The sequence below is a fragment of the Schistocerca americana genome, chromosome 2 (genome assembly GCF_021461395.2).
Source record: "Schistocerca americana isolate TAMUIC-IGC-003095 chromosome 2, iqSchAmer2.1, whole genome shotgun sequence".
Taxonomy (NCBI): domain Eukaryota; kingdom Metazoa; phylum Arthropoda; class Insecta; order Orthoptera; family Acrididae; genus Schistocerca; species Schistocerca americana.
In genome coordinates this window covers 899,935,752-899,948,396 of record NC_060120.1, presented here as the reverse complement: position 1 = coordinate 899,948,396, position 12,645 = coordinate 899,935,752, and the positions used below count along the sequence as shown (strand labels likewise).

Genomic DNA, 12,645 nt, shown 5'->3' with positions numbered 1-12,645 from the left:
AGAGCAGAACATATGATACTTCTGAAGAAGTCACTTTTGCCACTCATTGGATGTCCAGTTGCGGTACTGGCAGAATACTGGCCTTTGTCACTGATGAGCAATCACCATAGGTGCATGAATCAAGCAACTGGTGCAAGGCCCATATGCAGTAACGTTCACTGAACAGGCACTATTGGTAGCCCCTTGGTTCATGTGGGTGGTCAGTTGCTTCACAGTTGCATGTCTATTTGCCTGTACTCACCCCTGCAGCCGTCATTCACAACTGCCATCTATGGCCCTTAGAGCACTACAGTTGCCTTGGTACAGGTTTTGGATAGTGCCATCTTGCCATGCATGGTATACTCCAACCACTGTGGCCAGTGAACAGTTTACAGACTTAGCAATTCCATAAATGCAGCCATCCTTGGCTTGAAAGATGCTGATCATGTCCCTTTTAGATGTCAGATGCACTCCATTTTCCATTTCCACATTATGACAATGACTGCACTGTTTTCCACATTTCTGTGGCACACTTTATATACCCTCTACTGCCAGTGCTGCCATCTACCATCTGCGAGTGTTATTGCATGTTGATGTCAAACAAAGGCAGTGGTCACACGAATGTGATGGATCGTGTATATACACAGAGCAGAAAGATATAAGTACAGGAACTATCAAGTGAAGGTGTGGGATAGTGGGTGCTGCACTTTAGTGAGGAAGAAATGAATGAGAAATTGAGGGTGTTTTAAATAGAGAGAAAGAGAGAGAATGAGAATGCAGTGTGGGAAGAATCATTGCTTAAATACCTCTGTGCGTACCGTAATAGGCTAATCGTGTCTTGCTGCTTTCTACAGGAGCAATAAGTAGGAGGTTTTAGCATATTTCTGTGTTTGTCATTTAATACTGGTCCTTCAAAAGTAAGCTTTCACAGGATAGTTGATAGCTGCCATCAACTGTATACTAGTTCAGGCTTTTTTAGAATCGTAATGTGTTCTCCCATGGTCCAAACAAATCTTTCTAGTTTTATACAATTTTTATGTTATTAATCATGACTCCATATGTGTCATCATATCAGGTTATGACCACAATTGAGTAAATTATCCTGCTACAAACACTTTTTTATGATTTTGTAATGTTATCTATTGATGTAAATTAGAAATTAGTTTTTGTACTCATGGTAAGAAGGTAAAACTATGCAAGTATTTACTTGTTTGCCTCATATTTGTTACAGGCTACAATGGATCCTGGAAAGAAACTGATCAACTCAATAGACAGTTGTGTTGATGACATGCTTAAGGGACTTGTTTCTTGTCATCCAGGACTGGATCTGCATGAGAAGAGGAGAGTAGTACTTGTCAAAGAGGTACCACTGTATATATATAAATATATTTTAGGGAGAAAAAGTGTTTGACTACCTCTATATAACCTTCTATCTTTACAGGAGCAGTTTTATTCAGTTAATGAATTAATAATAATAATAATAATAGTAAGTGGAGGCCCGGGAAAAGAATAGGCCTCCAGTATGTTCTGCCAGTCGTAAAAGGCGACGAAAAGAACAAACCACTAATAGGGCTAACCTCCCTTTTAGTGTGATTAGTTGGTTCAGGACAGAGCTAATGAAGCCTCAGACAAGCACTGTCATGGTCGGGGATGACGCTTGAACCCTATGCCCGTCCACATTGGTAACGACACTGCTAGCCACACGGAAAATGATTTACATCCAAATAGAAGTGTTTTGCAAGATATGCTTCCTGCAACCACTCTAGTAGGAAAACAAAGACAGAGGATGAGATGGTCAGATGAAGTTAACTGACACCTCATGTTCTGTTATTACCCAGCAACAAACTTAGGAACCAACACAACTGGATACAGATCACAAGTATACACAACATTTATTACCAGATACCCAGAATTAAAACTTTTAACAGAACAATGACTAGCTGATCAGATCCGTGTAATAATAAAAAATAACAGGATACCCCAGCCAGAATTAGAAAACATCAAACAACAAGTACAACAAATACTGGAACAAAACAATGTGTAATCAGAAGAAGAAGAAAATACAGTAATGGACTCAAACATCCCAGAGCAAACAAACAATGAACAACACACATCAATTAAACAATCAGAGGAAAACGAAATCTTAAGACAGCCACCAGAACAAGCACAAATAGAACACGAAGTGACACACGTTAGATATAGAAGAAAAATTTCAGCTGACACATATAGAATACAGACATTAGACCATTGTTGCATAGACCACCAAATAACCCACATGTTGAAACAACAATAACAACTATCAACACAATCATACACAACAGAATAAATGAAAATACAACAATGGAAGAGTTACAACTACTGGTTTATATAGGAGCACTCACTACACTAAATATACACACTAGGCAGAGATCAGAACCAACCAACACACAGAAGAAACCCACAAAACCAGCATGGCAATAGAGGCTACAGATCAGAGTAGGAAAACTGAGAAAAGACATCGGACAACTAACACAATTTATAAGAAATGAAATATCAGACAAAAAACGAAAAAGGTTAGGTAAAATCTCACAACAAGAAGCGATAGAGCAATTAGATGAAAAGAAGCAGAAATTACAAGCATTGGTCAAACGACTTAGAAGATACAAAACAAGTGAAAATAGAAGGAAACAAAACCAAAAATTTAACACAAACCAAAAGAAATTTTACCAGACAATAGATAACACACACATTAAAATAGACAATTCACCAAACATAACAGACATGGAACACTTCTGGAGCAACATATGGTCAAACCCGGTACAACAAAACAGGCATGCACGGTGGATACAAGCAGAAACAGACACATACAAGATGATACCACAAACGCCTGAAGTGATAATTTTGCAACATGAAGTCACCCAAGCAATTAATTCTACTCACAATTGGAAAGCCCCAGGAAAAGATAAAATAGCAAATTTATGGCTAAAGAAGTTCACCTCAACACATTCACATCTAACTAAATTATTCATCAGTTACGTTGCAGACCAATACACAGTCCCTGATACACTTACACATGGAATAACTTATCTGAAACCTAAAGATCAAGCAGACACAGCAAACCAAGCTAAATTTCCCCCCATAACAGGCCTACCAACAATATACAAAATATTAACTTCAGTCATTACACAGAAATTAATGACACATACAACACAGAACAAAATTATAAATGAAGAACAAAAAGGCTGCTGCAAAGGAGCACGAGGATGTAAAGAACAACTGATAATAGATGCAGAGGTGACATATCAAGCTAAAACTAAACAAAGGTCAATATACTACACATACATTGATTACCAAAAAGCTTTTCATAGTGTACCCCACTCATGGTTACTACAAATATTGGAAATATACAAAGTAGATCCTAAATTGATATAGTTTCTAAACGTAGTAATGAAAAATTGGAAAACCACACTTATATCCAAACAAATTCAAATAATATCACATCACAGCCAATACAGATTAAGCGTGGAATATACCAAGGAGACTCATTAAGTCCTTTCTGGTTCTGCCTTGCTCTGAACCCACTATCCAACATGCTAAATAATACAAATTATGGATATAATATTACTGGAACATACCACCACAAAATTACACATTTGCTATACATGGATGATCTAAAACTACTGGCAGCAACAAATCAACAACTCAACCAATTACTAAAGATAACAGAAGTATTCAGCAATGATATAAATATGGCTTTTGGAACAGACAAATGTAAGAAAAATAGCATAGTCAATGGAAAACACACTAAACAAGAAGATTACATACTGGATAACCACAGCGACTGCATAGAAGCAATGGAAAAAACAGATGCCTATAAATATCTAGGATACAGACAAAAGAAAAGAATAGATAATACAAATATTAAAGAAGAACTAAAAGAAAAATATAGACAAAGACTAACATAAATGCTGAAAACAGAATTGACAGCAAGAAACAAGACAAAAGCTATAAATACTTATGCTATACCAATTTGACCTACTCATTTGGAGTAGTGAAATGGAGTAACACAGACCTAGAAGCACTCAACACACACGATCACAATGCCACAAATATAGAATACATCATATACATTCAGCAACAGAAAATTTCACATTAAGCAGAAAGGAAGGAGGAAGGGGATTTATCGACATAAAAAATCTACATTATGGACAGGTAGACAATTTAAGAAAATTCTTTATAGAACGAGCAGAAACTAGCAAAATACACAAAGCAATCACTCATATAAATACATCGGCTACACCATTGCAATTTCATAGCCACTTCTACAACTCTTTAGATCACATAACATCAACAGATCGAAGAAAGTAAATTGGAAAAAGAAAACACTACATGGCAAGCACCCGTATCATCTAACACAGCCACACATCGATCAAGACGCATCCAACACATGGCTAAGAAAAGGCAATATATACAGTGAGACGGAAGGATTCACGATTGCAATACAGGATCAAACAATAAACACCAGATATTACAGCAAGCATATTATTAAAGATCCCAACACCACAACAGGTAAATGCAGACTTTGCAAACAACAAATAGAAACAGTAGATCACATCACAAGCGGATGTACAATACTAGCAAATACAGAATACACCAGAAGACATGACAATGTAGCAAAAATAATACATCAACAACTTGCCATACAATATCAACTAACAAAACAACACATTTCCACATACAAGTATGCACCACAAAATGTACTGGAGAATGATGAATACAAATTATACTGGAACAGAACCATTATAACAGATAAAACAACACCACATAACAAACCTGACATCATACTCACCAATAAAAAGAAGAAATTAACACAACTAATCGAAATATCTATACCCAATACAACAAATATACAGAAGATAACAGGAGAAAAAATTGAAAAATACATCCAACTGGCTGAGGAAGTCAAGGACGTGTGGCATCAGGATAAAGTTGACATTATACCAATTATATAATCAACTACAAGAGTCATACCACACAATATGCACCAGTACATCAATGCAATACAGCTACATCCAAATGTATATATACAACTACAGAAATCTGTAATTATTGATACATGTTCAATTACCCGAAAGTTCCTAAATGCAATGTAACATATACCGTACAGTTAAAAGGAAGTCACACTTGATCAAGGTCTGCGTCACTTTCCATTTTTAACCAGACACAACGTCTGAGAAAGGAAAGAAATAATAATAATAATAATAATAATAATAATAATAATAATAATAATAAGAAGAAGAAGAAGAAGAAGAAGACCCAAAATCAGAATATACATATAGGTACCGGGTGATAATGATTAAAGTGGAGGTCGAATGTGGGTTGGAATTATCATATGGCAGCAAAACTTGGTAGATATTCTAATATGTTAATGCAGAACTGATTTGCTCTGGAACAATATTAGTTCCAATTTTGGCCATCTGATGCTGTGAATGCAAGAAAGACATAGAGAAACATTTCCATATGTAATGGATTAGAAACATGACATGGGCAGGAAAGGTCAAACAAGTGAGAAAGGTATAATGTTGATTTAATTATTAACTACCACTTACACTATTTGTTCAATATGAAGACCAGAGCTGTTGACAAAATGCTATAAAGTGCACAATTTCGCATAGTGCTCAGAGCCATTTGAACCATTTTTTGCACAATTTTCAACTGGTGGCCAAAATTGGAACTAATTTTTGCCAGCATAAAATGGTTCTGCATTACTGCATTAACATATCAACTGAGTTTCACTGCTATAAAATAATTACAGCCCACACAGGACCTCCCTGAGTAACTGCCCTTTAATTATAGTCAGTCAGTATATTCATTTAAAGAAATTAGCGTGCTCTCTTATGAAAATTTATTGTGGATGATGATGTCCTTGTTATGGTATGACTCTATATTATAATATAAAATACACTGTGGCACTGATGAGGTCGACACCAGTATCGATCTGAGCATCATCTTCGAACTAAGCAAAATATTATCCTTGTGTAGTTCCGCAATCCAGTTCTTTGTAAGCCTTACTTGTGTAAAGAGGTGAATAAATGAACTCCTGATTATAAGGTGTTTGGTGTATCTCACTCGAGCATCCACCTCACTGGTGACCCTGAGTTGTAACGTCTTCTGTTTTCGCTGTTTTACTGTGTCCACGGCCTCTGTGTTGGTTATTTTCACGTGTATTACATCAGTACAACATTCGAACAATGGCTTCAGCTCAACGCCTAATGCTGGATTTTGTGATCGACATGCATCGTGTTGCGGGCGATGTACACCTGCCAGGACTGCAAAACGATGCCTCTCACTCATCAATTACGCCAATTTCACTGGACGTTTTTGTGCCTGCAACAATAAATGAGGTTAGGAGTGTGCATGACTCCGGCTATCAGACGACTTTGTTCCCGCCACATGTGCCCTCCCTCATCGATGGTGCAGTTACCTCTTATGGATCTCTGTGCAGTGCAGGATCAATGCTGACTTCTGCAAACGCTTCGTTGGATAACCTAGCACCGCCAGGACAATGGTTTGCCATGCTGCAATCCGTGCAGTACCACGTGGATTCCTGCCACATGGCCGGAACTGCTTTGTTCACAGGTCAACCTCCTCAGCATCCGACCACACCCACACCTGCCTCAGTTCAGCATCAGCACATGCCTTCCTGCTTCAATACCTCGGACTGCAACAGGAACAATGGCTTGTTATATGTGCCTGACCTCCATCTCCGTCCTACTGCTATGCCTCAGTGTTTTGTGCCACGACATTCACCTTATCCGCACACCGTTTTGAGTGAAGTGACTATGAACAGTGAACATTCACACATTCCGCCCAACGTTCAACATCATTTTCCTCATTGTGCTTCTGGACAGCCCGCACCTCTGCAGCCTCCCTGCAACACAGGTGGCTCCGACTCCCCCCGGCTCCAGTCAAACTTCTGCAACCGCAATTGACACATTACGGTGTCTCACCCGCGTCAGCCTTCCACGTCGCGACAGATCAGGCTCAACCACAACGTGTCACCTTCACACTGCCACCCAACCAGCCGTTGTCACCACATACCCTGGAGAGACACTCTTCTGGAGTACTGCAGCAACAACAGCTCGTTTCAGGCAGTGCCCCAACGAATTCAACTCACCCTGTTCTTCCGAACATTCTACAACGCTTACCGATGCTGCCGCTGTTCAATCCCGACAGGGCAACAACCTGGTACAAAATTGTGGACGAAGTGTTCGACCATTTCAAACTCGACGAATCAATCAGATTTCTTGTGCCTTATCACCCACCTGCACGACCAGGAGGATTTGATTGCTGACCTGGTCGATGCCTTGGACTCAGCTACCCGGTACACTCTAGCCAAAGAGACAGTTCTACATCGGCTTGCGCGCTCAACTGAGACAGCAATACGGCAAGTGCTCCACGCTGAGCAACTAGGCAATGACCTTCACAACTTTGGAGACGGCTATGGGCCCTGGTCAGCAACGATCTACTCTCTGACACAGCTCTCCTCGCCATCTGCACAGTTAAACTACCTCCCCACATCCGCTTTGCTCTGGTTCAGAGGTCTCCCGAACCTGTCGAGCAATGAATGACAATTTCTGACAAACTACATGATGCATCACTGCTCTATTTCGTCAGCCACTGCCTACCTGGCAAGTCTCAGGTTCAGGCTCCTTGTCCCGCGGCCGGATGCGGTCGGGGCTGCACTGTACCGACTGTTCCGCTCGCTCTGGGACGCCGTATACAAACAGCTGGAACATCACCGGCTCCACCCTCGGTCACGGCCCCTCCTGCAACCAAACCGGCTGCGGCCACCGAACCTCAGCCACTGCCTCTGGCAACGAACTTTCCGCAGGAAATGCAGCCGCACTACCCATACTGTTACTTCCACAAATGGTTTGGTGAGGCGGCACGGAACTGCAGACCACCCTGCTGCTTCCCAAACGCAAATCGCAGGTAGGTCTGGGTGCCGCCTGCTGTGCACAACATGATACGCACCTCCCAGTGCTCCATTCTGTCCGGGAACAATCGGATAATTACGGACGACTTTATATTAAAGACATTTCGTCAGGATACTTTTCCCTAGTGGACACAGTCGACGATGTTTCGCTGCTGCCTACGTCCTTAGTGTCGTTGAACATCCGCTTTCATCATACTTCACTGCAAGCTGTGAATTCTACTAAACTGCAATGCTTGGGTTCAACCTCCCACATCATCTCACTCTTCACAAATTGCAAACTTGAGTGGACTTTTTTAGTGTGCAATATTGATGAACCTATACTAGGCATTGACTTCTTGCGACACCACAAACTTTCACCGGACCTAGAGTGAAACACCGTGTTTCATTACCCGTTCAAAACTCACTTCCCCTGTACACCGTCGAGCAAACCCCCCCGTGACACGTCAGTCCGGACTCATCTCATCCGTACATGCTCGGCTCGGTTGACGACGTTACAAGAAACAATGCACAAGTGCCTGGTTGAGCTTGAAAACATCGCTCACCTACCCAAGGAAAACTTTGAGCTCTCCCTCCAGCTCCACGAGACTCAGCTCCAGCTATCCGACGCAGCAAAGGAATTACAGACACTGCAGCAAGGACAAAGGAAGGTCAGTAAGTGTGCCAAATCTGCTTGTAGTCCCAGCAACCGAGCCTCTGTGTGCTTACCTCCCGCTACCCCTCGGAACTGTGCTATCAAGTCTACCATAACGTGTACTGACAGTTCCACAGGACTACACCCCCCTAACACGGCAGCATTTTAAACTCAGCCAGACACGAGTGCGCATGAGCGATGAGCGGCATGTATTCCCGTACTGACAGCTCCTACCCCTCCCCTCACGGGCAGCACCTCAAACTATGCAACTTTGGCTCCTGCGCGCCGCCATGCGACCGCCACTGACAACACAAACAGTGCACTCGCGTCTAGTGCATCGCCCACAACCATGCTGCCACAGGCCGTGCTTTCGGACAATGGACTCACTAATGCTTCACGGGCTCTACCGAGCTCACCCGACCATGGTGCCACTGCTTCGGGCCAGCGGCCATCTTGTCATGTTGACTCCTGGGACACTTCACTGCCTCGGCTCCCATCAGATCCGCCGAGTGGCTCCAAACACCACGACCTCGCCTTGCCTGCCCCGCCCGCCTCACATTGTAAACAAACCGCCTCCTGCACCGCCAGCAACATTTCCGTTGTCACCAATGGCACAGTTCACAAGCTTCGCCTCACGCCAGGGCCCCCGATCTCCAGTAAACAATGTCAACTTTGTCCCGAGCACCTCTCTGACCTTAAAAAGCAGATTTATGAACGTCTAAGCTCCGGCGTCATCAAACCCTCTGCCAGCAGCTGGTCTACGCCCATTCATATGACACCCAAGAAAGACGGGTCCTGGTGCATGTGCGGAGACTACCGTCAACTAAACGCATGAACAATTATGGACACCCACCCCACACCCAACATTGCTGACTCTACCAGTTCCCTCACAGGTGCGACCACGTTCTCTGTCATTGATTGCAAATGTGCCTACCCCCAGATCCCCATGGCTCCTGAAGACATCGAGAAGGCAGCAATCACCACCCCAATCGGGTTATTTCAGTTTTGATTCATGCCCTTCGGTCTGAAAAATGCAACCCAGACCTGGCAACGCTTCATCAACGAAGTGCTATTCGGATTAAAATTCTGCTTTGCATATCTTGATGACATTCTTGTGTTCAGCTCCTCCATCGAGGACAACATTCGACATGTGCAAACTGTTATGGACACCCTCGTGGCAGCAGGCATCGAGACCAACCAGGACAAATTGCAGCTACATCAACCCGCTGTCACTTTTCTTGGTTTCCAGGTCTCTGCCGACAGCATTTCACCGCCCCCTGACAAAGTACAAACAATACTAAACCTACCCAGACCTTCGTCATTCAAAGAGCTCTGGCACTTTCTGGGGACGGTTAATTATTATCGCCGTCATCTACCTCGAGCTGCGGAGATTCAGGCTCCACTGATGGATGGCTTGGCAGGCACCAAGACTTCTGGATCTCGGCCCGTTCCATAGACCCCTGCCATGACTAACTCTTTCACTGCCCTCAGAAATCTTCATGCCGAGGCCTGCACCATTGCGCATCCTCATCCCAATGTGCAGCTTTTCATCACCACAGACGTGAGCGATACTGCCATCGGTGCTGTCCTTAGCCATACAGTCGACGGCCAAACCTCACCTCTGCAGTTCTTCTCGCGCAAGCTCACCAATGCACAACGGAAATATTCTGTGTTTGACAGGGAGTTGCTCGTGGTCTACAAAGCAATCAAGCATTTTAAGACCGACGTTGAGGGACGTCCTTTCTATGTTTTAACAGACCACAAACCCCTGGCTGCGGCCTTTTCAAACCCACCAGCTGAACCGCCTCCTCGCTGTTTCAGATACATGGACTTCATATCTCAGTTCACCACCGATGTCAGACACATAAAGGGTGCTGACAATATAGTTGCTGATTTCCTTCATGAGTCGACACCTTTCATCCGCTGTTGGACCTCTCTGAACTGCCTAACATCCAACCCACTGACGAGGGCACACAAAACCTGATTTCAGACTCTACTGCTTTACTACACTTCGTCCGCACCACCTTCCCTGGCATTTTTGGTGAGATCTGGTGCGACAACAGTATGGGCATGTTACGCCTCCTCATCCCAACCAAGGACATGCTCCTGTGTTGCGTGCAATTGCTGCAAAGTACACAAGCACACTTCACCCCTCCCTCGGCGCCTTCTATCCCTCCTGGGCGGTTCCAGCATATTCACCCCCCCCCCCCCCCCCCCTTCTAATGGCTTTCGTTATGTTCTCTTGTGTATCGACTGAACAACTCGCTGGGTCGAGGCTGTCCCCCTCCCCAATATCACGGCAGAAACTGTTGCTTAATCTTTCATCGAGTCATGGGTATCGCGTTTCGGATGTCCAGCTATCATCATGACTGACCAGGGCAGACAATTTGAGTCGGCCCTGTGGAATGAAATTTGTAACATTTGCGGCATCCGGCGCATCCATACCACAGCATATCAACCGCAAAGTAACGGGCTAGTTGAGTGCTGGCAGTGCACTTTCAAGGCAGCTCTTCGATGCCATGACTGTCTTTGGATGGAGGCCCTTCCCCTTGTGCTACTCAGCATTCATGCGGTCTATAAGGAAGATCTGAAAGGCACAACAGCTGAGTTCGTATACGGACAGAACATTTTTCTCCCTGGCGAACTTGTGAGCCCTTCCCCTTCTCTCCCTCAGTCTGACTTAGCTTCCTTTGTGGACTGCGTCAGATGCCACTTCATCAACCTCCACATCCCTCCGCCCGCCAGCCATTCCTGCCGTAAGGTTCATGTCCCAAAATCTCTGAACAATTGCGAGTACGTCATGCTCCGAGATGACACTGTCTGTGCTCCCCTCCAACCCTGAGTTCTCCGGCGCTCAGCCAACACCTATGATGTCCAGATAAAAGATTCAGCCGTTACAGTCTCTCTCAACAGACTTAAGCCTGCTCATGTTGAACCCGCTTCTACCCCCCTTCAGGCCACGACCACACCACTCACTGTCGTGGCTCATGACGCTCCGACCATTCCGTCCATGTCGGACTTACTCACTCAGTCGAGTGACTTCGAGCTCCAATCGTCAAGCTCTTCTCCGACCTCGCCCTCTACTCTGGTCTCACACACTCCGTCGAGTGATCACATGCTGCCCACATTGAGCTTACCTACGATCATGCCCTGTTCGCTGGGCCCTTCTCCGGTCCCTTTGACCTCTCCCCCATCGCCTGCCTTGCCCTGTCTCACGCCCCCCCCCCATCTTGAACGTACCCTCACTTGAGATGTTTGTGTCTGTCCCCCCGAACATATACCACGGCATCTCTATAATACTACGTGATGACACACTGTTCGTTGTGTGTTTCCCTTCATCAGGTACCCATGACACAACCTCCGCCATTCCCTGCCACCTGGTAAAATGTGTTCCCCTCTTGCCCGACATCGACCTGGACATACTTTGTGTGTTTGCCATGCCCACCGGAGACATCATCGTCGTCGCTCCGTTCCTCCCGCAAACCACTGGCCTACCTGTCATCACACAACCAGCACGCCCAGTACGACGCCCGGCATGCTTCAACGACTTCCAGGTTCGATGGCTGGCCCTTTCTTCACATCTACCCACACAGCTCCCTGACGATGCTGTCGAGCATACCACCCCTGCCAATGCCATAGTCCCCCCCCCCTCCCCCCTGGTCTCTAAGGAGTACTCCATACTGGGGGGGGAGGGGCGTGTCTATGTGGCGCCAATGAGGTCGACACCAGTATCGATCTGAGAATCATCTTTGAACTAAGCAAAATATTATCTTTGTGTAGTTCCGCAATCTAGTTCTTTGTAAGCCTTACTTGTGTAAAGAGGTGAATAAATGAACTGATTATAAGGTGTTGTTTGGTGTATCTCACCCGAGCGTCCACCTCAACACGAATAAATCTGTAATCTTACAAAATGTATTTTTTGTGTCCTCAACTCATTTGCATATGATATGTTCTTAAGATTAGAGTAACAAACAACTTTCATTTACCAGTTTCTGTACTGTAAGGTACATTGCAAAATAAATGTTTCAGAACTGCATGTACATCTGTACTCTGCAGA

General features: G+C 44.3%; 1 protein-coding gene across 2 annotated transcripts in view; it reads left to right on the top strand.

Annotated features, from left to right (window-relative positions):
• Positions 1 to 12,645, top strand: part of LOC124595876 (triokinase/FMN cyclase-like) — a 165,179-nt gene that overhangs the window by 58,556 nt on the left and 93,978 nt on the right. For both annotated transcript variants that reach the window (XM_047134785.1, XM_047134786.1), the window contains one exon: positions 1,211 to 1,342. In XM_047134785.1, coding sequence (XP_046990741.1) covers positions 1,211 to 1,342 — 132 coding nt within the window. The remainder of the gene's footprint in view (positions 1 to 1,210; positions 1,343 to 12,645) is intronic.